The sequence below is a fragment of the Plecotus auritus genome (assembly GCF_963455305.1).
Source record: "Plecotus auritus genome assembly, chromosome: 10".
In the NCBI taxonomy this organism is placed as follows: domain Eukaryota; kingdom Metazoa; phylum Chordata; class Mammalia; order Chiroptera; family Vespertilionidae; genus Plecotus; species Plecotus auritus.
This window is the reverse complement of record NC_137785.1, coordinates 8,037,088-8,062,962: the sequence shown is the minus strand read 5'-3', so window position 1 is coordinate 8,062,962 and position 25,875 is coordinate 8,037,088. Positions and strand designations below refer to the sequence as shown.

At 43.4% G+C, this 25,875-nt stretch overlaps 1 protein-coding gene across 1 annotated transcript; it reads right to left on the bottom strand.

The window, feature by feature from the left end:
• Nucleotides 1-1,934: 1,934 nt before the first annotated feature.
• On the bottom strand, nt 1,935-13,339 carry LOC308235782 (uncharacterized protein). Its single transcript, XM_080644902.1, has 3 exons — nt 13,020-13,339; nt 12,018-12,144; nt 1,935-4,928 (listed from the first exon to the last, which is right to left on the bottom strand). Exons 1-3 carry the CDS (start codon nt 13,203-13,205, stop codon nt 3,340-3,342), a joined length of 1,902 nt encoding a protein of 633 aa, XP_080501028.1. The 5' UTR covers nt 13,206-13,339; the 3' UTR covers nt 1,935-3,339.
• Nucleotides 13,340-25,875: the final 12,536 nt, after the last annotated feature.

The window sequence follows — 25,875 nt, the reverse complement described above, 5'->3', positions numbered from 1 at the left end:
TCCTCTCTCTAAAATCAATGAAAATATATTTTAGAAGACACCAAAAAAAAAAAAAAAAAGGCCCTAACCGGTTTGGCTCAGTGGATAGAGCGTCGGCCTGCGGACTCAAGGGTCCCAGGTTCGATTCTGGCCAAGGGCATGTACCTTGGTTGCAGGCACATACCCAGTGGGGAGTGTGCAGAAGGCAGCTGATCGATGTTTCTCTCTCATCGATGTTTCTGACTCTCTATCCTTCTCCCTTCCTCTCTGTAAAAAATCAATAAAATATAAAAAAAAAAAGGAAAGTACACCCAAAGCTAGCAAAGACAGTAAACAATGAATATTAGAACAACCATTAATAAACTAGAGACAAGACAAAAGTTTCTAATAACTAAGAGCTAACTCTTATTGTTCTTGTTGTTAATCCTCACCGGAGAATATCTTTTTCTTTCATTTTTAGAGACAGTGGAAGGGAGAGAGCTAGAGAAAAACACACAAAAACATAGATGTGACAGGGACACATTGGTTGGCTGCGTCCCACATGCACCCCAACAGGGGGTGAGGATCAAAACTGCAACCCCCCTCCAAGGAAGAACCCCTGCAACCCAGGTTCATGCGCTTAATCAGGAATTGAACCCGTGACACTTTGGTGATAGGCCTGATCACCATGCCAGCCAGATCTAAGAGCTATTTTTTTAAAAAACATACACAAAACTGGCAAATCTTTATTGAGACTAAAACAAAAGAAACAACACTCAATTGAATTTTTAAAAGAAATGAAAGACAGGACATTATACCTGACATTGAAGCACAATGCTGCATAAGAGATATTGACAAATGACATGAACTTACGTGGAGAAAACTGTAAAGAACTCACTATAAACTTCTAAAATTAATTTAAAAAATTCAGAGCCCTAGCGAGGTGTCTCAGTTTGTGAGAGTGTGGATCTGATGGGCCAAGGTGGCGCGTTTGATTTTTCATGAGGGTACATGCAGGGGGCAGCCAATGAATAAACAGATGGGTGGAAGAGAACAATGTCTCTGTCTCACTCACTTTATTTATTATTTTTTCATTTTTTTATTAAGGTATTATATGTGTACATATCTTACCATTGCCCCCCCCTACCCCATTCCCATACATGCCCTCACCCCCCAGTGTTTTGCGTCCATTGGTTATGTTTATATGTATGCATACAAGTCCTTCGGTTGATCTCTTAACTCCCCCACCTCTCCCTAACCTTCCGCTGTAATTTGACAGTCTGTTTAATGATTTACTGTCTCTGTATCTATCTTTTTGTTCACCAGTTTATAATGTTCTTTATTATCCATAAATGAGATCATGTGGTATTTTTATTTCATTGACTGGCTTATTTCACTTAGGATTATGTTCTCCAGTTCCATCCAGGTTGCTGCAAATAGTAAGAATTCCTTCTTTTTTATGAAAGCATAGTATTCCATTGTGTAGATGTACCATAGTTTTCGATCCAGTCATCAGCTGACAGGCACCTAGGCTGTTTCCAAATCTTAGCTATTGTAAATTGTGCTGCTATGAACATAGGGGTGCATATATCCATTCTGATTGGTGTTTCCAGTTTCTTAGGATATATTCCTAGGAATGGGATTAATGGGTCAAATGGGAGTTCCATTTTTAGTTTTTTGAGGAAACTCCATACTGTTCTCCACAGTGGCTGCACCAGTCTGCATTCCCACCAGCAGTGCACAAGGGTTCCTTTTTCTCCGCATCCTCGCCAACACTTGTTTATTGATTTCTTGATAATAGCCATTCTAAGAGGTGTGATATGGTACCGCATTGTCGTTTTGATTTGCATCTCTCGGATAATTAGTAACTTTGAGCATGTTTTCATGTGTCTCTTGGCCTTCCCTCTGTCTTCTTTCGAAAAGATTCTATTTAGGTCCGTTGCCCATTTTTTTCTTGGATCATTTATCTTCCTTTTATAAAGCTGTATAAGCTGCCTGTAGATGTTGGAGATTAAACCTTTATCAGTGATAACATTTGCAAATATGTTCTCCCATACAGTGGACTTTCTTGTTGTTTTGTTGATGGTTTCTTTTGCTGTGAAAAAGCTTTTTATTTTGATGTAGTCCCGTGTGTTTATTTTCTCTTTAGCTTCCATTGCCCTAGGAGCAGTATCAGTGAAGTTCTTTTGGCATATATCTAAGATTTTGCTTCCTGTGGATTCTTCTAGTATTTTTATGGTTTCCCGTCTTATGTTTAAGTCCTGTATCCATTTTGAGTTTATTTTTGTGTATGGTGTAAGTTGGTGGTCAAGTTTCATTTTTTTGCATGTATCTGTCCATTTTTCCCAACACCATTTATTGAAGAGACTGTCTTGCCTCCATTGTATGTTCATGCCTCCTTTGTCAAATATTAATTGAGTATAGTGGTTTGGGACAATATGTGCCAACATAAAAACACACAAACACTACAGCAAAAACACTTATGGGAACTTTACATAATATAGGTGATTAAATGTATGAAATAAAATTCATAAAAATGAGTATTCACAAATTTTCTTGTACTATTGTTAACTCCTGACTAAGAAATTACATTTCGCCGAAACCAGTTTGGCCCAGTGGATGGAGCTTCGGCCTGCGGACTGAGGGGTCCCAGGTTCCATTCGGACAAGGGCATGTACCTTCATTGCGGGCACATCCCCAGTGGGAGGTGTGCATGAGGCAGCTGACCGATGTTTCTAGCTCTCTATCCCTCTCCCTTCCTCTCTGTATAATATCAATAAAATATATTTAAAAAAAAAAAAGAAATTACATTTCCTACACATCTAAGAAATTTCTCATATTTGGACTCTCACGTGGAGAGCAAATTTAGAAATTTGGCTGACTGATACCTCACATTAATTGCACTCATAATGGCTTTCTCCAGTGTGAACTCCCTTATGATATTGAAAAGCGCTGCTACTTTTAAAAGATTTTCCAAATTCACTGCATTTATAAGGCTTTTCTCCTGTATGAACTCTTTGATGATAACGAAGGCCATTGACCTGGGTAAAAGATTTCCCACACTCACTGCTTTTATGAGGCCTTTCTCCCCTATAAACTCTCTGATGTTGATGAAGGATGGTCTTAGACATAAAAGATTTTCCTTATTCACTGCATTGATAAGGGTTTTCTCCTGTGTGAACTCTCTGGTGATATTGGAGACCACAGCTACTTTTAAAAGATTTCCTCCATTCACTGCAATTATAAGGCTTTTCTCCTGTATGAAGTCTGTGATGATAACGAAGGGCAATGCTACAGATAAAAGACTTCCCACATTCAATGCATTTATAAGGCTTTTCTACCATATAAACTCTCTGATGTTGATGGAGGATGGTTTTAGCACTAAAAATATTTCCGCCCATCACTGCATTTATAAGGCTTTTTTCCTGTATGAACTGTCCGATGATAACGAAGAGCAGTGCTCCAGGTAAAAGATTTCCCACATTCACTGCATTTATAAGGCTTTTCTCCAGTGTGAATTCTCTTATGACGATGAAGTTGACTGCTAGTGATAAAAGATTTCCCACACTCACTGCATTGATAAGGCTTTTCTCCCGTATGAACTCTCTGATGATATTGAAGGCCTTTACTTCGTTTAAAAGATTTCCCACATTCACTGCATTTATAAGGCTTTTCTCCGGTATGAACTCTCTGATGTTGATGAAGGATGCTCTTAGAGATAAAAGATTTTCCACATTCACTGCACTGATAAGGCTTTTCTCCAGTGTGAACTCTCTGATGATATCGGAGATTATTGCTACTTGTAACATATTTTCCACATTCACTGCATTGATAAGGCTTTTCTCCTGTATGAACTGTCTGATGATAACGAAGAGCAGTGCTCCGAGTAAAAGATTTCCCACATTCACTGCATTTATAACGCTTTTCTCCAGTGTGAATTCTCTGATGACGATGAAGGTCACTGCTAGTGGTAAAAGATTTCGGACACTCACTGCATTGATAAGGCTTTTCTCCCGTATGAAGTCTCTGATGATATTGGAGACCACTGTTCCATGGAAAAGATTTTCCACATTCACTGCATTTATAAGGCTTTTCTCTAGTGTGAACTCTCTGATGATATTGGAGAGCATTTCTCCCTGTAAAAGATTTTCCACATTCACTGCATTTATAAGGCTTTTCTCCAATGTGAACTCTCTGATGACAGTGAAGATCACGGATCCTGGTAAAATATTTCCCACATTCACTGCAGTGATAAGGCCTTTCTCCAGTGTGCACTCTCTGATGACGACAAAGTTCAGTGCTACTGGTGTAAGCTTTCCCACACTCACTGCATTTATAAGGCTTTTCTCCAGTGTGAACTCTCTGTTGATAATGAAATATAGATAATTTGGTAAAATGTTTTTTACATTCAGAGGACACAAAACAACGACTTCCAAAATGGACACCTTTCTCCTGAATAAACGTGTGGGTGCAACTAATGTCTTTCTTACATTCCTTGCTGCTGAAATCATTTTTTCTCCTTTGACACATCATCCCACACATCGAAATTGCAGTTGGACTCTCCCTGGTCTGAGTAGCCTTTAGGTGCAGAGGTCCTGACCCGGTAAGGAAACCCTGCACAATCTCCCCGCATGTGAAACGATTCTGGGACACATTAAAATTGCAGCTGTTTGCACGTGAGATGCTGTCCACACCTCTAATGAAAGTCTTCTCTCTCACGTGCTGCTGGTAAAATTTTGCACTGAAATAAAATCGTTTTGCACATGCCCCACACCTCAACAGTATCTGTCCGTGTTGTGTTCCCTGCCCCTCCATCACGTGGAAAATGTTTCCCAAGACCAGCTCACAACTCGCACAGGGGTGGCTCTTCTGGGAAGACAAGGCAACCTTGGGATTCCTTGCCTGTGACACTCTTACAGAAACCTTCTGTTCAGTCGGGGCCTCCACATTCTCTTCTCCACAGCAGCAACCTGAACAAAAGGAAACGTAGGTGAAGTGCATGTAAACCTGATAACAACAGAATATGTTCACTACAAATGTTTATCTTTCATGACTGGACATGATTCCATACAATGATTTTCAAGACCAGTAAGTCAGACTCTCAGGAAATGGCTGTTATATATACCATGGCCCAAAAGGTCACTGGATGATGAAAATCTCACCAAGGGAGGACAGAAGCATAGGCTGGGACAAAAACAACAGAGGCAGGGTCTACTCGTTATTACTCCACAAAGGGCTTCCTTTAGAACCTTTCATGCTGGCGATGTGAGTCTGTGAAGAATAATTCCAATGTGTTTAAACGCATAAACTATCAATCATATTAGAGCACGTGACATTCAGCTTCAATATAACACGTGTGCAGTCTAAGGCTCTGCAGGCATGGAACATTGGAGTGTAGTAAAGCGAGATGTGTGAAAGAGGTAGAGGTGCAAAGTTTAAAGAGGTTAAGGTTATCCATGAGCTAGGAATCCAAGTAGAATGATCACTATTAAAACTGAGTCATACTCAGGTGTCAACATGAAGCAAGAAGAAGTAGAATTGGGTGAGGAGGGGGCAATGGTAATAAAATGTGGTGGAAAAAAAATGGGTTCCTAGTTATGAATGAAACAATGCCCAGGCGTGAAAACCACCCCACAGCCCTTCATCAAGGCAAGACTTTCTCTTGGTCTATCCTGACATTGATAAAGTCATGTTTCTTCTGTGATGCAGAAATGATTCTGCCTCTTAAATCCCAGTTGAGCCACTGCATGGGATAAGTGATGTCAATCTTAAAAAGAGGGATGGTCAGCACTGTGGTAGAACAACAAAGCACAAATGAGATCACAGACAAAAGACCTATGAAAGTGACATCAGCAAGATGGCAGAATCAGAGAGAGAGAATCTTTCCCCATCCCAGAGTAAGTAGATGGCTATCCAAGAAAAAAACATCCCACAGGAAATGGGAATAAGAGTACCATGAAGACAAACAGTAATACAGAATACCAAAAAAGGACAACTGCATAGCAAGGATGACAGGAAACTGGGTGAGCAAACACATTTGAAGCTACCTGAGGTCAATAACAAGGGTTAATAATAACTAATGAACTAAATAAATAAATAAAGCACCCTAACCAATTTGGCTCAGTGGATAGAGCATTGGCCTGCAGACTCAAGGGTCCCAGGTTCAATTCCGGTCAAGGGCATGCAACTTGGTTGCAGGCACATCCCCAGTAGGGGTTGTGCAGGAGGCAGCTGATTAATGTTTCTCTCTCATGAATGTTTCTAACTATCTCTTCCTCTCGATAAAAGTTTAATAACATTTTTTTAAAGTAAATAAATAAACCAAGGGTCAGCTCAAGGTGGTGTGCTCAGTGGATAGAGTGTCAGCCTGCGGACTGAAAGGTCCTAGTTTCCATTCCAGTCAAGGGCACATGCCCAGTTTGTTATGCATTCTGTCTCCAGTAGGGGCATGCAGGAGACAGCTCCTCAGTGATACTCTCATCATTAATGTCTCTCAATCTCTCTACCCCTTCCTCTCATAAATAAAAAAATGTATTTTAAAAAAAGGGTCAGCCCTAGCTGGTTTGACTCAGTGGATAGAGCATCGGCTTTTGGACAGAAGGGTCCAAGGTACGATTCGGGTCAAGGGCACATAACCGGGTTGTGGGCTCGGTTCCTGCTAAGAGGCATGCAGGAAGCACTCAATCAACGATTCTCTCTCATCATTGATGTTTCTATCTCTCTCTCCCTCTCCCTTAATCTCTGAAATCAATAAAAATATATTTTAATTAAAAATAAAAATAAAGGGTCAGAGTTACCACTATCAGCCACTGTGCTTCTGTTTTCATTGATCCTAGTGGCCTGCTTTCCAAAAAACCGAAGATTTTTGTTTTTAAAAAATATATTTTATTGATTTTTTACAGAGAGGAAGAGAGAGGGATAGAAAGTTAGAAACATCGATGAGAAAGAGACATCGATCAGCTGCCTCCTGCACGACCCCTACTGGGGATGTGCCCGCAACCCAGGTACATGCCCTTGACCGGAATCGAACCTGGGACCCTGCAGTCCGCAGGCCGACGCTCTATCCACTGAGCCAAACCGGTTTCGGCAAGATTTTTGTTTTTAAAAACCACACATTGCCCTCGCAAGCGTGGCTCAGTTAGTTGGAGCATCATCCTGTGTATCGAAGTGTCAAGGGTTCAATTCCCGGTTAGGGCACATATCAGAATGTGGGTTCCATATCCGGTTTGTAAGTGTGCAGATGGCAGCCGACTGATGTTTCTCCCTCATCTCTCCCCCTGTTCGCCCCGCATTTCCCTTCCTCTCTATGTAAAATGAATAATAAATAAATACATAAGAATTTCAGGGTAGCCAAAAACAAAAGAGATTTCAAAAAAGGCTAGAGCCAAAGTAAATAACAAAACAGGGAGACAAGACAAAAGAAAGGAATACCTGAAAGGTATATTTAAGAAAAAGATATAAAAATGTTGGAGCCTTTAGCTACACTAAGGCAAAAACAAACAAACAAAAACCAAGCCTCAAATAAGTTGAAAAAGGAATGAAAGATAAGACATGAAACCTGGGAAGGAAACCAAGATGGCGGCATAGGTAAACACCTAAACTGCTGCCTCGCTCCACAATTTCAAAACTTCAACGAAAAGACAAAATGGACATCATGCAGAACCACAGGAAGGCTGGCTGAATGGAAATTCTACAAGTGGAAGGAAAGAGAAAAGCACACTGAGACTCAGAGGAGCTGTGGAGGGCAGAGGTGCGGAGACGCAAGCGCGGACAGGACTGGCGGCTGAGTGCGCCGCTGGCTTTCTCAAGCGGGAGGGAGGCAAAAGCTCCTGACTGCGCTAAACTCCAATTCCGGGCGAGACTCTGGGGACACAGACTCATTCGGAAAGAAACTGGACTATCTGGCAGCGGGAGAAACTCGAGGGCGGCTTTCTCTCAGAGGTGCTTGCAGCGATTGCCGAGGGACACTGAGATCCAGGGGCTCTTTGAGTGAGGCTGACGGGGAAAAAAATGCTGTCTTCTCCACCCCGAGACTCCGCCCCATCCAATCTGAGCAGAGGCTTTTGCAAGTCTTGTCTCATAAGGGTGTCTCCAGCATAGAAGTTCTCCCAGCGTAGACACAGCTGATCCTCACAGCAAATTGGCCTGGAGATCCATTCGTCCCAGTGATATCAACAACAATCTAGGCTTAACTACAGCAAGACTGTGCACACAGTCCACAAAGAGGTGCAACCAGATTGTCCACCTCAGCCCTGACCGGTTTGGCTCAGTGGATAGAGCGTCGGCCTGCGGACTCAAGGGTCCCAGGTTCGATTCCGGTCAAGGGCATGTACCTTGGTTGCAGGCACATCCCCAGTAGGGGGTGTGCAGGAGGCAGCTGATGGATGTTTCTCTCTCATCGATGTTTCTAACTCTCTATCCCTCTCTTTTCCTCTCTGTAAAAAACCAATAAAATATATTTTAAAAAAAAAAAGATTGTCCACCTCAGGTAACGGGAGGGTGAGCCACTGGGCCCTATAGGACACCTACCACACAAACCCACTCAATCAACTCAGGGAAACAGCCAAAGTGTGGAGACAAGGAAACAGTTCACAAATGCAAGAAATGGAGAAAAGCAAATGACTGGATATAGAGTTCAAAACAACGGTAATAAGGTGTTTCAAGAATTTTCTAAAAAAGGCCAATAAATTTAGCGAGACCCTCAAGGATATGAAAAAGGACCAACTAGAAATTAAGCATACACTGACTGAAATAAAAAATATTATACAGAGACCCAACAGCAGACTAGAGGATCGCAAGAATAAAGTCAAGGATTTGAAATACAAAGAAGCTAAAAACACTCAGCCGGAAAAGAAAAAAGAAAATTGAAATGCCAAGAGCAAAAGACAAAGAGAGAATATTAAAAGCAGCAAGAGAAAAGCAGTTAGTTACCTACAAGGGAGTACCCATATGACTGTGAGCTGATTTCTCAACAGAAACTATGCAGGCCAGATGGGAGTGGCAAGAAATATTCAAAGAGATGAATAGCAAGAACCTACAACCAATATTACTCTACCCAGCAAAGCTCTCATTCAGAATTGAAGGTCAGATAAAGAACTTCACAAATAAGAAAAAGCTAAAGAAGTTCATCAACACCAAACCAGTATTATATGAAATGCTGAAAGGTATTCTTTAAGAAGAGGAAGAAGAAGAAAAAGGTAAAATAAAAATTATGAACAACAAATACATATCTATCAACAAGTGAATCTAAAAATCAAGTGAATAAAAAATCTGATGAACAGAATAAACAGGTGAATATAATAGAATCAGGGGCATAGAAAGGGAGTGGACTGACAATTCTTGGGGGGAAAGGGCTGTGGGGGGTGCGGGAACAGACTGGACAAAAATCGTACACCTATGGATGAGGAGAGTGGGTGCGGGTAAGGTCAGAGGGTTAGGTGGGAACCAGGTGGAGGGGAGCTAAGGGGGAGGTAAAAAGAGTAAAAATTGTAATAATCTGAACAAAAAATATTTATAAATTTAAAAAAAAAAAAAGACATGACACCTGTCACTGGGAACCACATTGCATCATAAGAGAAGGTGATGTTACCAGATGACAGGACCCTCCATAGAGAAATTTGTCAAGATACCCCTATGAGCTCCTGAAATTAATAAAAAAAATTCAGAGGCCTGTCCAGGTGGCTCATTGTTGAGCATGTGGTCCTGATGCACCAAGGTTGGGGGTTTGATCCCCCACCAGTGCACATGTAGGGGACAACCAATGAATGCACAGATGGGTAGAACAGCACATCAATGCATCACTCTCTTTCTCTGTCTCCCTTCCTGTCTCTAAAATCAATAAAGAAATGCTGCCCACTATGTCTCACTGATTGAGCATTGACTCATGAACTAGGAGGTCACAATTGGATTCCTTGTTAGGACACCTGCACCGCTTATGAGCTCAATCACCAGTGAGGGTCATGTAGGAGGCAGCTGATGAATGATTCTCTCTCATCATTGATGTTTTTATCTCCCTCTCCTCTTCCTTTCGGAACTAAAAAATACATATGTTTAAATAAATAAGTAAATAATTTACAGAATAAATAAATATCCCTAGACACTGTGCTTTACTGATGGGCGTGCTGGCTTGTGCACTGGAGGGCTAGGGTTCGATTCCCAGTCAAGGGTAGGTACCTGGGTTGCAGTTCTGATCCCCACTCCCAGTAGAGGCACATGAGGGAGGCAGCCAATTGATGTTTCTCTCTCTCTCTCTCTCTCTGTCTCTGTCTCCAACTCTCTCTCTAAAAGGAAAATCAATGGAAAACATATCCTCACTGTTCGGGTGAAGATAACAGAAGAATAAAGAATTAAATTCAGAAGAATGACAGGATGCAAAATAAACATAGATATATTAGTTCCATTTCTACACACTAATAATAAATTCTTTGATAGAAAAATGAAGAATGTAATAAAATTTACAATAGCATCCAACACAATAAAATCCGCAGGAATAAATTCAACCAAAATGTGAAACATCTGCACAGTGAGTACTATAAGACAGTGATGAAAGGAATGGAAGAAAACACTAATCAGTTGAAAGACAACCTGTGTTCATGGATCTGAAAATGAAATATGGTGGAGATAGTTATAACAAACAAAGCAAACTACAGATTAAATGCAATCCCAATAACTCCAACGGTATTATACAAAAAATGAATAGAAAATCTGGAAACGGAATCAAAAGATCTCCATTAACAAAAGCAATCCTGAGCGAGGACAAAGCTGGTGGCATCACACTTCCCGACTTCAATTTATTACAAAGAGAAAGCAAGCAAAGAGTGTGTTGCTGGAGAAAAACAGATACATATATAAACAGAACAGAACAGAAAACATAGAAATAAACCCAGGCACAAACTTTTAACCCAGGCACATACTTTCAAGTGATCTTTGACAAAGCTGCAAGTCACAGAACAAAGGAAAGAAGGTTTCTTCAAGAACTGATTTCACATGTAAAACAATAAACCTGGACACCACTGATAAAATGCAACTCAACCTGCAGGACAGAATTAAATGTCAGCGCTAAAACTTAAAACTCCTCAGGACAACCGAGAGCAAAAGTTGTGGAGATTTGTTTTGGACAGGAGTTTCTGAATGTGACACCAACCACCACACAACATAGAAAAAATAAACAGTCCACACTGCAACAAATAAAGAAAAATAGCGTCTTCACAGCACAACAGCAATAAACAAAATGAAATGAAAAGACAATCTAGAGAACAGAAGAAAATACTTGCAAACCGTATGAAGGAATCCCTTGGAGATATTGTGGATTAGGTTCTGATCAGCAAAATAACACCAATATAGACAGAAATTCACACAAATAGTTGGAGTTCCCCGGGGAATAATAAAGGTATGTTAATACTATACTGCAGGCTAATAACAATGCAATGACTCTGCCTCAAAAGCAAAGTCTATATAACTTCATTAACAATATTTACTGGCTAAGCACTAGTAACAAGCATCTGAGCTTGCTAGAAACATGGTGGCACTAGACCTGCTGAAGGAAGGGTTGCCAAAAACATGGACTTTGTAGAAAAGCGGGTGTGGGGGAGCAATATCTGCAAAGCACTATTAAGCACATGCAAAAATGTGTGTTCCTGTATGTTGTAATCAATTAATATATAATATATATAAGGTATTCAAAAGATTATTTAACCAAAAAATACAGTTAACAAACAGGATAAGGATGTAGAAACAATTTTCAAAAATATCTACACATGACCAACAGGAATATAGAAAATGCTTTCCTCACTGATCAAGGTGGAATCCCTCAGGCTTCCTGCAACACTACCAACCACAAGTCCTTCCCTGTGAACTTAGTACAGCGGGGAGAATTGGGACTTCAGGAAAGAAGGAAGCAGCGGAAACAGACCAACCCTCCCCAGGACAGCAACTACCCAGGAAACTGGGAAATCAAGCAGAACCACAGTCTACACGGGAGGACACAGCACACCCTGGGAGATGGGGCCTGGGAAATGGCAAAGCCAAGTCCAGGTCACTGGTGACAGTGAGGGTCTTACCCAGCGAGGATACAAGTTCAAAGTTCTCCAGCATCACATTCAGGTACAGCTGTCTCTGACCCTCATCAAGGAGGCTCCATTCCTCCCTGGAGAAGTACAGGGCAATGTCCTCAAAGGTCACGCCAACCTGTCAGAATGGAGACAATTGAAACCAGAGCTGTCTCTCTGAGAACCCCCACTCCTACTCCTTACACACCTTCCCCCCCCCTCAACCTCCTCCAGGGCACGTGGTTAGTGTGGACACCAGGCCCTAATGCCAGTGCAGGCTGCTCTCTCATCACAGTCCCATTACTCACTGGGATTGCCCTCAGCAGAGCAGCTGGGTTGGGTGGGAAGGATTGGGGGATGGGAGGGGAGAGAGCAATGCCATTGAAGGTCTGGGCGATGCCTGCAGGGCCCCAGCCTTCCTGCCAAGCAATACCACTGCAGTCTCCTAGATCATGCCTCCAAGACAAAGCCAAGCTTGGGTTTATGCTTCGCCTTTAAGTCCCCACACCAGGTCCCGGGGACCATCAGCTCACATTTCCGCCAGATGTGCACACCACTGGGTAATCTTTAACCTCTTCCCATCTTCAGACCCAGGTTCACTCCCTCAGCTCTGCCCCCTTCCTGCTCCAATGCCACTGGGTCTCTCTGGACTCACCCATGAACTTGGCACATGGCATGTAGAGAGCTTGTCTTCCAGCCGGGTCCAGGACCACCCCAGGCCTCTGATGGACCCCACAGCCGGGAAAGCCCCAATGAGTCTGTGACGTCCTCCCTGCAGCCTCTGATCTGTCCGCCAATCCTCACAGCCCACACCCTCAGGGGAACCTCAGATGCAAGTCACCCCTGTCCTCTCTGCCCTGCACTGGCTGTGCCTCAGAAGCCACAACACTCCTGTCTCCCCTCCGCCTTCCTCACGGTCCTCCATGCGGACTGAGCTGAGGACGTGACAGATGCCCCTCAGTCTGTGGTGTCTGTGAAAGGAGGAGGTGAGGGCCCCCGGGGACATTAACTCACCTCAGCGAAGCTCCTGAGCACAGGCGCCGCCATTGCACTCTGTGGGCTGAGCGGGGCGGGAGCGGCTGCAGTAGAAGCCGCTGCAGGAATGGCGGTGCCTGTCCTGGCCCTGGCGTGGGCCCGGACAGTGACTCCGAGTTTCAATCCCAAGTGTGAGGTGTGAGCACCACTGGAGGCTCCCGCCATTGGCTGTGAGGCGGGGAACACCACTCTGCAGCCTTCTCCACGACACCTTGGAACCGGGAACTCCTGACCGCCTGAGACAATAACCTGAGAAGACAAAACCCCGCCACAGGGACTACTGTTCCCGCCCTACAGAAGCGGCCAAACGGAAATGCCTTCTCTGAGCCCCCATTGGCTCAGCCTGGTGGCATTCCTTGCATGGCCTTGTGGGTAATGTAGTTTCTCCGCTCCAAGGCCAGGGTCCCGTATTTCTCAGTTGACTCCAGAATTGGATATAGGGTCAAATAGCCCAAGAGCACACCAAGTATACTAAGTGCCCTCTAGCGCCTTCAGGGGAGGTGATGGCTGGGGCATGTTTGTTTCTCCTGCACTTGCTTGTCTGGTTTTGCATATCTTTCTTACAAGATCTGCTTTGTCCCAATGGCGGGCATTCAAGACTTTTGGCCGTGTCTCCCTCAGGCCAAATGTAGCTGGGGAAGGTTGCTCAAGTCTCTAACTCGATCTAACCTGTCTCCATTGAATCCATTATACAAAGTTAATGTCACAAAACAGATTCTCATACTGAAGACCATCTGCTTCTGATGCCATCCGAAGTGTCAGCTCTGCCTGGGCTGCAGTGTGGATAAGATGGACAAGACACATGTGAAAAATGCTCAAAATCGCCGAAACCGGTTTGGCTCAGTGGATAGAGCGTAAGCCTGCGGACTGAAGGGTCTGGGTTCAATTCCGGTCAAGGGCATGTACCTTGGTTGTGAGCACATCCCCAGTGAGGGGTGTGCAGGAGGCAGCTGATCCATGTTTCTCTCTCATCGATGTTTCTAACTCTCTATCTCTCTCCCTTCCTCTCTGTAAAAAATCAATAAAATATATTAAAGAAAAAAATGCTCAAAGTGACTGGTCATCAGAGAGATGCAAATTAAGGCAACAATTAGGTATCACCCCACAACTGTCAGAATGGCTGCCATCAACAAATCAACAAAGGACAAGTGCTGGGGAGGATGTAAAAAAAAGGGAACCCAGTTTACTGCTGGTGGGAATGCAAACTGCTACAGCCATTATGGAAACCAGTTTGGAGTTTTTGCAAAAAAATTAGTATGGAACTGCCATTTGATCTTGTGATTCTACTTCTAGGAATATATCCTAACACACCCAAAACATTCAGATGGAAAGTATGCATCCCTCTGTTCATAGCAGCACAATTTACAATAGCAAAGGTCTGGAAACTGCCCAGGTCCCAATCAGCAGATGAGTGAATAAAAAACTGTGGTACATTTACACCATGGAGTACGAGGCAGTAGTAAAAAAAAAAAAAAAAAAAATCTCTTACTCTTTCACACAGCATGGATGGACCTGGAGAGCATCATGCTAAGTGAAATAAGTCAGTCAGAGAAAGACAGTATCACTTGATCACACTCACATTTGGAATCTAATTAACAAAAAACTGATGGAGTGGATTCAGAGACATGGAAGCATGGAAATTACTGCAGAATCTCAGAGGGAAAGTCGGGGAGGGTAAAAAGAAACATTGAGATAAGGATTAAAAACACGCAATCACACAATGAAAACACATTCACCTGAGCCTTGAGCATTTCCTTCTGTTCTCTGAAAGCAACGGGACAACTCTAGCTTGCTGGGTTCTGGGTCTGCTCTAAATTTGTGTTTATAAATCTGTCTTTCCTCAGTTGAGTCCCTGGAAATGCTGATACCCCTCATGTAAGGTTCTCCTGCTTCACATGAGACAATAGCTTTTGGTGAGGTTGTAAGGTATGTCCAAACCTGTGGAGAATTTTTCTAAATTTATTTGACCCAAATCCGTGAAGTTTGCAGGAAGGAAAATAACAGCAGTAATTGAGTAATGCTTGGGATAAGGGCAGTTTTGCATCTTTTTTATATATTAGACTCAAAGGAGAAGACAAAAGGTGGTTATATGACATACACTGGTGATAAAATAGGGGGGAGAGCGAAGGAGGGAAATCTCTGGGAGTGGATAAACAGTAAAAATATGAGAGACAAACTTATTTTTACAAGTTTTTCCATTAGGTAACAGTTAATATTTAACGTGAGAGCAATAATAATTGGGGCTCTGTGATCTTCTGTGTTGGGAGATGGTGCTCTTAGGATTCTGTGAATCAGAAATGTCCCTGAAAATCCAAAGGTCTGTTATACCTGATGCAAAAAGACAACAGACAGCCTCAATAAAGTAAAATTTGTCCTTTGCAAAAGAAAAAACAAAAACAGGCTACAACATAAATACCCCTGTGACTAGCTTTTACTTGGAAAGTTTTAACTTCAAAGCATCCTATATGGTTACTTTTAGCCTCTGAGTTTGCAAGATTGGCTATGCCATGCCAGGCTCCCTGAGATTGCTAGGTTTACTGTGTGCCATCATTTTTGTCCGTACTGGGGAGTTAGAGCCTGTGGGTTGACGAGGGAATTCAATGAGTGTTTATTAACTCCGGGACCCATTGCTGATGTCCTCCTGAACACAATGCCCCCAGTATCGCTGGTGTCCCTTTATTTGGTTTCCTAATAGTCACTCTTCAAGTCAATAAAGCCGTAGGTTCTAAATAAGGTTGAGGTATTTGTAAGGACGAGAAAAAGGTATTTTTCGTTGATGTGGCCTTCCACAATATATGAGAAGCGCCTGCTAATTAAACCCCAAGATTGTTGGCTCCTCTAATTCAAACAGCTCCTCTGTTCAAACTGCTGAGCAAGCTAAGCTACTCTCAATGCTCCAGTCTTACATACCCCTCCTTCCTGCTGTGGTCACACCTCCGGGATATTTTGGACCAAGGGGTCTCTAGTTAGTAGAAAGTTTCCTTCCCTCCACCCCTTCCAACAAGCCTCCTTTAACCTCTCCGTAGCTGTTGCTCTAGTCATATTTTCTAGGCTTGGGAAAAATACTGATAAGACACCTCCCTAGCACATCTGGAATACTGTCTCCTGGAAAGCAAACAAATTGTAACTTTTAAAAACAGCCCCTCATAGCTACACAACTTCAGCACAGCCCAAGGCCCCTCCATTCCTGGTGCCTGAACAACAGCCACTGCTGAAAAGCAGAAGCCACACTTCCTTCCCTGCCTTGTAGTGACTAGCAATACTTGGCCCTTTCCTCTCTTGGAAAGTAAAATAAACTTCCTCTCTGCATGGCTTCTTGTAGGTGTGAAATCTTCCACAGCCAGCATCATGGGCCAAACCCTAAGGGTATTCCTTTCTTCTAAGGAGTTAAGGGGAGTGACTCTGAAAGATGAGGGCAACGACATTGTCAAGGCAAATAATATTTTCTTCTTCCTTCCTAGGTTCTTTAGTTGGACTAATAATTAAGCTGACACAATATAGGTTAACAGGGGAAAACCATAAAAAAGTAATTAACATGTATACCTGCTGTATATATGGACATGATTCAGAAAAACAGAGTAACTGGTCAAAATGGCAAACACCATCATCTGAAAAGCCACCTTCACCTACAGTCAGAAAATGTGGTGTGTGGAGAGTCAGTTAGGGTAGATTGTCCGGAAAAGCACAGTGAGCATGTGCTGTGCACTGTGGGGAGGGCCTGTATTCATAAGGATTCTGTTCCAACCCGAAGTCCAGAGTGCAGACACAAGATAGTGGGAGGGAGGATGTGAATCCAGAACATGATCCGGGCTGCAGGGAAAACAGGGTGAGAGCCATTGTCTCATTCAGCCAGAAGGGATATAGAGGACAGAGTCACATGGGCAGTCAGTCCTATGCATGAATAAGAGGTGAGCACCCGTTCAATGAGACCTGGATCATGTAGGACTCAAGCATCACTTTCAAATATTAGGTCTCAGAATTCATGTCCAATTATATCCGCTCCTGCAGGGTGAATGTCAGTGCCACATAGCATCATCATTTGAAGGTTCAAACTGAGGCACAAAATTCATCACAGTGAATGGGGTCACAGCCAGACCCAACATGTGGGTGAAGGTGCAGAACCCCAGCCCAGATTAGAGAAGTCTACTGAGGGTCAAACTCTGTGCTGGGATCAAAGGGGAGGCAGACAAACAGCAGCTCATTCTGAAAGAAGGTTCCCCTGGAGAAACCACTGCAGCTGAGAAATGATGGCGTTCCCCTGAACACGGGGAGGCCAAGGGTAAGGGCTCTGAGATGTAAAGGGAATGGGAGGAAACGCATAACTGCAACCATGGAAACAGGAGCTGCAGCTGAGCCACCCTGGTCCTCATGCTGTACCTGCTCCAGTGAGGGCTGCACATCAGTGGTAGAGACTGTGTCTGACGCTGGAGAAAATCATGGTTAAAATCCAGCCCCTTGAATCTGACACTTCTCTGTGGTGTAAACTTGGGGAGCTGACTTCATTTCTCTGACACTGAACTTTTTCAGCAGTTTGATATGGGGAGCACCACAATGAGACCTGAGTGCCCACAGCACCTGCCTCCCTGTAGCAGTAAGAATACAGGTCCCATTTCTCACTAAAATGCACCCGCAGACAAAGGTGCTTGCAGGCTTTGGGGGAGAGAGAAGTGCCTGCCTGGGAATGTCTCTGCAGGGAGTGGCTGGAATTGCTGGAGCCAAGGCAGGCTGCAGGCACAGCTGCGTTACTGCAAGTGGACACCTTACCACTTGACCTTCTCCAACAGCTCTGGCCTGGGGACATACCTCATACTTGTTTTTCCCAGGAGGAAACTGACTTAGACCAGCAGAAGGGGTTATTTCAGTTTAAGTCCCACTGATAACAGAGAATCTGAAATTCAAATCTAGGATGCCTGATCTAGGGCATAGGGAGTCTGACCACTGCCCTTCTATTTCCCTCTGCATTTGCTTTGGGACTCTAAAACACCCTGCTCACCCACATGCCCTCTGGCCTTCCTGAGAGAACTATTCCAACCCAAAAACCCCCATGACAGGAGACAAGGAAAATGCAGAAGACTGCAAAGCAAGGGCTTATGCAGGATCGGATGAGTGGTGTTCTGGAAGCAATGGAGAACGGTAGCAGTGCAGGTTAAAATTAAAAATGTTCATTGCACGGGACATAGCATTAATGAATCACCCAGCTGGTATGTGTCAGTGTTTGAGCATCGACCCATGCACAAGGAGGTCCTTAGTTAGATTCCCAGTCAGAGCACATGCCTGGATTGCAGGCTCCATCCCCAGTAGCATGTGGAGGAAGCAGCTGATCAATGATTCCCTCTCATCATTGATGTTTCTTTTTTAAGATAAGGGACTCAGTTTTCTCTAATTTTGTATTGATTTCACAGAGGAAGGGAGAGGGACAGAGAGATAGAAACATCAATCATGAGAGAGAATGACTGATAAGCTGCCTCCTACAAGCCTCACCTGGGGATCTAGCAGGGGTCCACGCATGTGCCCTGAGAGGCAATGGAACTGTGACCTCCTGGTTCACAGGTCGACTGAGCCCCCTTCCAGGGCGGTCATCATTAATGTTTCTCTCTCTTCCTCCCCACCTCCCTTGCTCTAGGAAATCAATAAAAATATTTTTAAATGATTTAAATATTTTTATTGATTTATTAAAATAAATTAACGTATTTTTAAAATATATTTTTATTGATTTCAAAGAGGAAGGGAGAGGTAGAGAGAGACAGAAACATCAATGATGAGAGAGAATGATTGATTGGCTGCCTCCTGCAGGCCCCACACTGGGGATTGAGCCCACAACCAGGGCATGTGCCCTTCACTCGAAGCTCACCTGGGACTTTTCACTGAGCCAAACCAGCTAGGGAAATTAAAATATGTTTTAAAGTAAAAATATTAAAACATATTATACCAATACAAAAAAACGTTTATTTCCTAAAGTAAAAAAGGAACAAAATGAGAGACTTTCCACCATCCCTCTTTGTTGTTCCACTGTCCTATTGTAACAGAAAATTGCCAGAACTCATAGCACATTAAGCAGAACATATGATAAGATTTTTGAAAAATATGTTTTATTGATTTTTTACAGAGAGGGAGAGAGAGAGTAAGAAACATCGATGAGAGAGAAACATCAATCAGCTGCCTCGTGCACCCCCTACTAGGGATGTGCCCTCAACCAAGGCAAATGCCCTTGATCTAAATCGAACCTGGGACCCTTAAGTCTGCAGGCCGACACTCTATCCACTGAATCAAACCAGCCAGGGCCACGATAAGATATTTTAACAAAGATACAGACTCAGCAAATACACGTCTGAGAAAAGGCTCACCTTAAATTCATAGAAAAAATACAATGAAACAGTGAAAGTAGCATGACAAACTTATTAAAAAAAAGTTTAAATAAATATGATTGACCAAACAAATTATTCTCTAGGATGTGGATACTGTGAATCCCTAACACACTGCTGAAAAAATGTAAAATAGTACAATCGTTTAACGTTTATTTTTTTATTTTTAAATAATATTTTATCAATATTTAGAGAGAGAAGGGAGAGGGAGAGATAAATTGCTGGAAGAGTGCCATATCAGCCAGCCGCCTCCTGCACACCCACTTCTGTGGATCTAGCCCACAAGCCAGGCACATATCCCCACCAGCAATCAAATCCCCAACCTGTGCTACACGAGATGATGCCCAAGCACTGAGCCACACCGGCCCTGGTGGTATATTCCATTTAGATCACAATTTGCTAATCTCGGTAAATTTAAACATTCATCTACTCAAAAACCCACTATGCACTGAATTTTTGACAAAGGTAAATACCACTTATATACATACAAGGAATTATACAGAAATGTTTGTACCAGCTTTGTTAGAAATAACCAAATATTTATTAATATGGACATACTGACGGTGATATATCAATGATAAAAATATCTATCACGCCCAGCCGATGTGACTCAGTGGTTGAGCGTCGACCTATGAAGCCGGAGGTCACGGGTTCGATTCCCGGTCAGGGCACATGCCCGGGTTGCGGGCTCAATCCCCAGTAGGGGGCGTGCAGGAGGCAACCGATCCATGTTTCTCTCTTATGGATGTTTCTATCTTTCCCTCTCCTTTCCTCTCCAAAATCAATAATAAAAAAAGTATATATATATTAAAAAAAAAAAAAAAGAACATCTATCAGCTCTAACTGGTTTGGCTCAGAGGATACACAAAAGGTCTGCGGCCCTGACAGGTTTGGCTCAGTGGATGGAGTGTCGGCCTGGGGACTGAAGGGTCCCAGGTTCAATTCCAGTCAAGGGCATGTACCTTGGTTGCGGGTACATCCCCAATGAGGGGTGTGCAGGAGGCAGCTGATCGATGTTTCTCTCTCATCGATGTTTCTAACTCTCTATCCCTCTCCCTTCCTCTCTGCAAAAAATCAATAAAATATATTTAAAAATTAAAAAATTAAAAAAAGGGAGAAACCAAGATGGCGGCATAGGTAAACACCTAAACTGCTGCCTCGCACAACAATTTCAAAACTACAACTAAAAGACAGAACGGACACCATCCAGAACCACAGGAAAGCTGGCTGAGTGAAAATTCTACAACTAGAAGGAAAAAGAAAAGCTCACAGAGAATTGGAGGTACGGCAAAGGGGCTTTGTGCGCGCAGAGAGGAAGGGCGGCTGAGAGCCTGGCTGACTTTCTCTGGCGGAAGGGGGAAGGAAATCTCCGACCGCACTGAACCCCAGTTCTGACTGCACTGAACCCCAGTTCCGGGCGAACCCCTGGGGACCCACGCTCTTGTGGGGGGAGTCTGGACTCTCGGGCGGAGACTCGGGAGCCGGGGAAGGCGGAGGACTGAAAGTGCGCACGCGCGCGCGTGCCAGTGCGCACAAAGGCTGCGGAGGTTGCCACAGGCTTTCCCTAGTGGAAGGGAGTCAGAGGATCCTGACTCCACTGAGCCCCAGTTCTGACTGCAGTGAACCCCAGTTCCAGGCGAGCCCCTGGGAACCCACGCTCTTGTGGGGGGAGTCTGGACTCTCAGGCGGAGACTCGAGCTGGGGAAGGCGGAGGACTGAAAGCACACATGCGCGCAAGGGCAAGGCTGACAGGAAGCCAAGACTGAGACTCCACCCCATCCAAGCTGAGCACAGAGCCTATTGCAATTTGGCAAGTCTAATCCTATAAGGCTGTCTCCAGCACCGAACTTCTCCCAGCATAGACACAGCTGATCCTTACAGCCAACTGGCCTGGAGGTCAATTTTTCCCAGTGATACCAACAACAATAAAGACTTAATTACAACAAGGCTGTACACACAGTCCACAAAGGGGTGCACCAAGAGTGTCCACCTCAGGTTAACTGGGGAAGCAGACCCACTGGGCCATATTGGAAACCTAGCACAAATATCTACCTTACCAACTCAGGGAATCAATGAAAATGCGGGGTCAAAGAATCAGATCACAAACGAAAGAAATGGAGGAAAACAAACGACTGGATATAGAATTCAAAACCACGGTTATAAGACTTTTTAAGAATATACTAGAAAAGGACGATAAATATAACGAGACCCTCGAAGATATGAAAAAGGACCAACTAGAAATTAAACATACACTGACTGAAATAAAAAATATTATACAGAGACCCAGAAACAGAATAGAGGAACACAAGAATCAAGTCAAAGAATTGAAATACAAAGAAGCAAAAAACACTCAACCGAAAAAGCAAAAAGCAAAAAAAAAAATCCAAAAAGTTGAAGATAATGTAAGAAGACTCTGGGACAACTTCAAGCGTACCAACATCAGAATTATGGGGGTGCCAGAAGAAGAGAGAGAGCAAGATAATGAAAACCTATTTGAAGAAATAATGACCGAAAACTTCCCCCACCTGGTGAAAGAAATAGACTTACAAGTCCAGGAAGCCCACAGAACCCCAAACAAAAGGAATCCAAAGAGGACCACACCAAGACACATCATAATTAAAATGCCAAGAGCAAAAGACAAAGAGAGAATATTAAAAGCAGCAAGAGAAAAACAGTTAATTACCTACAAGGGAGCACCCATACGACTGTCAGCTGACTTCTCAACAGAAACTATGCAGGCCAGACGGGAGTGGCAAGAAATTTTCAATGTGATGAATAGCAAGAACCTACAACCAAGATTACTCTACCCAGCAAAGCTATCATTCAGAATTGAAGGGCAGATAAAGAGCTTCACAGATAAGAAAAAGCTGAAGGAGTTCATCACCACCAAACCAGTATTATATGAAATGCTGAAAGGTATTCTTAAAGAAGAGGAAGAAGAAAAAAGTAAAGAGAAAAATTATGAACAACAAATACATATCTATCAACAAGCGAACCTAAAAATCAAGTGAATTAAAAACCCGAGGAACAGAATAATCTGGTGAATATAATAGAATCAGGGGCATAGAAAGGGAGTGGACTGATAATTCTCAGGGGGAAAGGGGTATGGGGGGTTCATGAAGAGAATGGACAAAAATCATACACCTATGGATGAGGACAGTGGTGGGGGGAGGTAAGGGCAGAAGGTGGGGTGGGAAATGGGTGGAGGGGAGCTATGGGGGGAAAAAGGAGAAATAATTGTAATAATCTGAATAAAGATTTATTTTTAAAAAAAAATAAAAAATAAAAAAAATAAAAAAAATAAAAAATTAAAAAAAAAACAAAAAAAGAATATCTATCAGAAAAAAAGATGAGAGACTAATGTAACTTTAATAAATCTCCAAGTATTTAAGAAACATAAAGAGGAAAAATACTTAGAAAAGAAAAAGTTCTCTATGAAAATGGAATGTAAATCCATGGGAACTAGGAAAGCTGTGAAGAACAGGGAGAGGTTAAAAGAGGTCATGAAGCAATTACACAGACAGATATGGTCAGCATTATGACTGTAATGATGGTTTCAGTTTCATGCACATGTCAAGATTTATGAAACACTATACTTAACACATGTAATTCACTCATTACAGCTGTTAACAATGGTTCAAGATAAAACAAATGGAATGTACACCTATTCTGGAAGAACAGGTTTGGTAACTCTATATTCAATCCCCATACTTATGCCCTCTGGGTGACAGTCTCATCTCAGTGACAGAAAATGTAATAAACAATGAAGAACTTTCACCCAAACCCACAAAAGCTACATCCCTGGACTAAAGACAGCCTTTGTCTCCATCTTGGTTTTGCTGCCAGCACACCAATGGCTCTGATGGGAACATCTGAGAAGCTACAGGAGCCACAAAACATCCTCATTATAATCAATGACTGCTCCACAGAAGATAAACATTCCTGGAGTCCCTCAGGTCTTGTGTACACACAGCTCCTGTAGTCTTTTCCTCAAAATAATTCCTGGATGCACAGTTAGATGAGGACCATTCCATCTAATGGGCTGCAGTCTGGTCCAACAATGCCGGTGGTATTAATCCAGCATCTAGAAGGGTTCAGGAATCTGGAGAAGGCTCCGTGTGTACATTATTAAAGATTCCAGAGACAAAACATAATTTTGTAAGGCATTTGGGGGCCAGAGGAGCTTGGCCAAAGAAACCAAGTTCTCTCTTGTCTCAGGACCCCTTGCTTTTTTTTTTTTTTTTTTTTTTAATATATTTTATTGATTTTTTACAGAGAGGAAGGGAGAGGGATAGAGAGCTAGAAACACTGATGAGAGAGAAACATCGGTCAGCTGCCTCCTGCACACCTCCCAATGGGGATGTGCCCGCAACCAAGGCACATGCCCTTGACCGGAATCGAACCCAGGACCCTTCAGTCCGCAGGCCGATGCTCTATCCACTGAGCCAAACCGGTTTCGGCAGGACCCCTTGCTTTTTATTAACACAAACTGTCCTAAGGCAAAGTAGATATACATCAAAGGCCAGGGTTTGGTATCTAGAATCCTTTGTCAGATTGGAGGAATTGCCTTCGGCTGTTCAGGTGTTTGGCCACTAGGAGGCAATAACAGGTGGACTGAAATGCCCTACCAGCTGTGGGCAAACTAAGGCCCGCGGGCTGGATCCCAGGCCGGATCCGGCTGTTCTATCCGGTTCTCTTGTTCTCCCCTCCGCTCCTTTACTTTGAATTTATATTAGTTCACACAAACACTCCATCCATGCTTTTGTTCCGGCCCTCCGGTCCAGTTTAAGAACCCATTGTGGCCGAAACCGGTTTGGCTCAGTGGATGGAGCATCGGCCTGCGGACTGAAGGGTCCCGGGTTCGATTCCGGTCAAGGGCATGTGCCTTGGTTGCGGGCACATCCCCAGTGGGAGGTGTGCAGGAGGCAGCTGATCGATGTTTCTCTCTCATCGATGTTTCTAGCTCTCTGTCCCTCTCCCTTCCTCTCTGTAAAATATCAATAAAATATATTTAAAAAAAAAGAACCCATTGTGGCCCTCGAGTCAAAAAGTTTGCCCACCCCTGCTAGGCTGTCTGGCACCAAGCAATTATTTTTTTTTTTAATATATTTTATTGAGTTCTCACAGAGAGGAAGAGAGAGGGATAGAGAGCCAGAAACATCGATGAGAGAGAAACATCGATCAGCTGCCTCCTGCACACCCCCCACTGGGGATGTGCCCGCAACCAAGGTACATGCCCTTGACAGGAATCGAACCTGGGACCCTTCAGTCAGCAGGCCGACGCTCTATCCACTGAGCCAAACCGGTTTCGGCACCAAGCAATTATTTTATGCATTTTTTTCAGGTTTGGGGAAATACCCTCAGCCATTTCCAGATGAATCAGGCCTGCAGACATGGTCCAATTGGCTTCTGACACAACAATTAGGTCAGTGTTCCTATAGGGAAAGGGTTTCCCCTCACAGCTCTGGTCCTCAAACCAGTGACCATTACCCTTGAAATTGTAGGCATTAGGGCTCATGGCCCTCTGCAAGACCTGGGCAAGAGATTCCCTTCACATGTTTTGTTTTTTTTTTTAAAATATATTTTATTGATTTTTGACTGAGAGGAAGGGAGAGGGATAGAGAGTTAGAAACTTCGATGAGAGAGAAACATCGATCAGCTGCCTTCTGCACACCCCCTACTGGGGATGTGCCTGCAACCAAGGTACATGCCCCTGACCGGAATCGAACCTGGGACCTTTCAGTCTGCAGGCTGACGCTCTGTCCACTGAGACAAACTAGTTAGGGCCATTTCACATCTATTGGCATTGCCTGAAAACAAGAAAAAAAAAATCATGGTCCCAGAGATAATTTTTTTTATTTTTTTTATTATTGTTTAAAGTATTACGTATAGATTACATATAGTAGTACATATATGTCCTTTTTTCCCCCATTGATCTCCCCATAGCTTCCCCTAACCCAGCCGTGGGCAAACTACGGCCCACAAGCCGGATCTGGCCCGTTCGGCTGTTCTATCTGGCCCTCAGAGCCGAAGGTTCTCTTGCTCTCCCCTCTGCTTCTTTACTTTGAATTTATATTAGTTCACACAAACACTCCATCCATGCTTTTGTTCCGGCCCTCCGGTCCAGTTTAAGAACCCATTGTGGCCCTCGAGTCAAAAAGTTTGCCCACCCCTGCTAACCACTATCGCATGCCCTCATCCCACCCCGCCAGTGTCTTGTGTCCACTTGTTGTGCTTATATGCATGCATACAAGTCCTTTGGTCGATCTCTTTCCCCCCCTCCCCAACACTTCCGACTTCCCGCTGTAATTTGACAGTCTGTTCGGTGCTTTACACTCCCAGACATAATTGAGATTGTCACAGCTACCCCCTCTTTGGAGTAATCTCTGTGTCTCAAAGCATCTATCTTCACATGAGGACTAGAGAGTCCACAGTGCTTCCTAGAAAATCATGGGCAGCAATGTAAATTTGGC

What these genes read in the sequence shown, in the direction of transcription:
- LOC308235782 (XM_080644902.1), bottom strand. Translation starts at nt 13,205, where the DNA reads ATGGCGGGAGCCTCCAGTGGTGCTCACACCTCACACTTGGGATTGAAA. An exon ending in TGCTCAGGAGCTTCGCTGAG is followed by an intron (nt 12,145 to 13,019) that starts GTGAGTTAATGT and finishes CCATTCTGACAG; the next exon opens with GTTGGCGTGACCTTTGAGGA. An exon ending in TGAACTTGTATCCTCGCTGG is followed by an intron (nt 4,929 to 12,017) that starts GTAAGACCCTCA and finishes CCTTTTGTTCAG; the next exon opens with GTTGCTGCTGTGGAGAAGAG.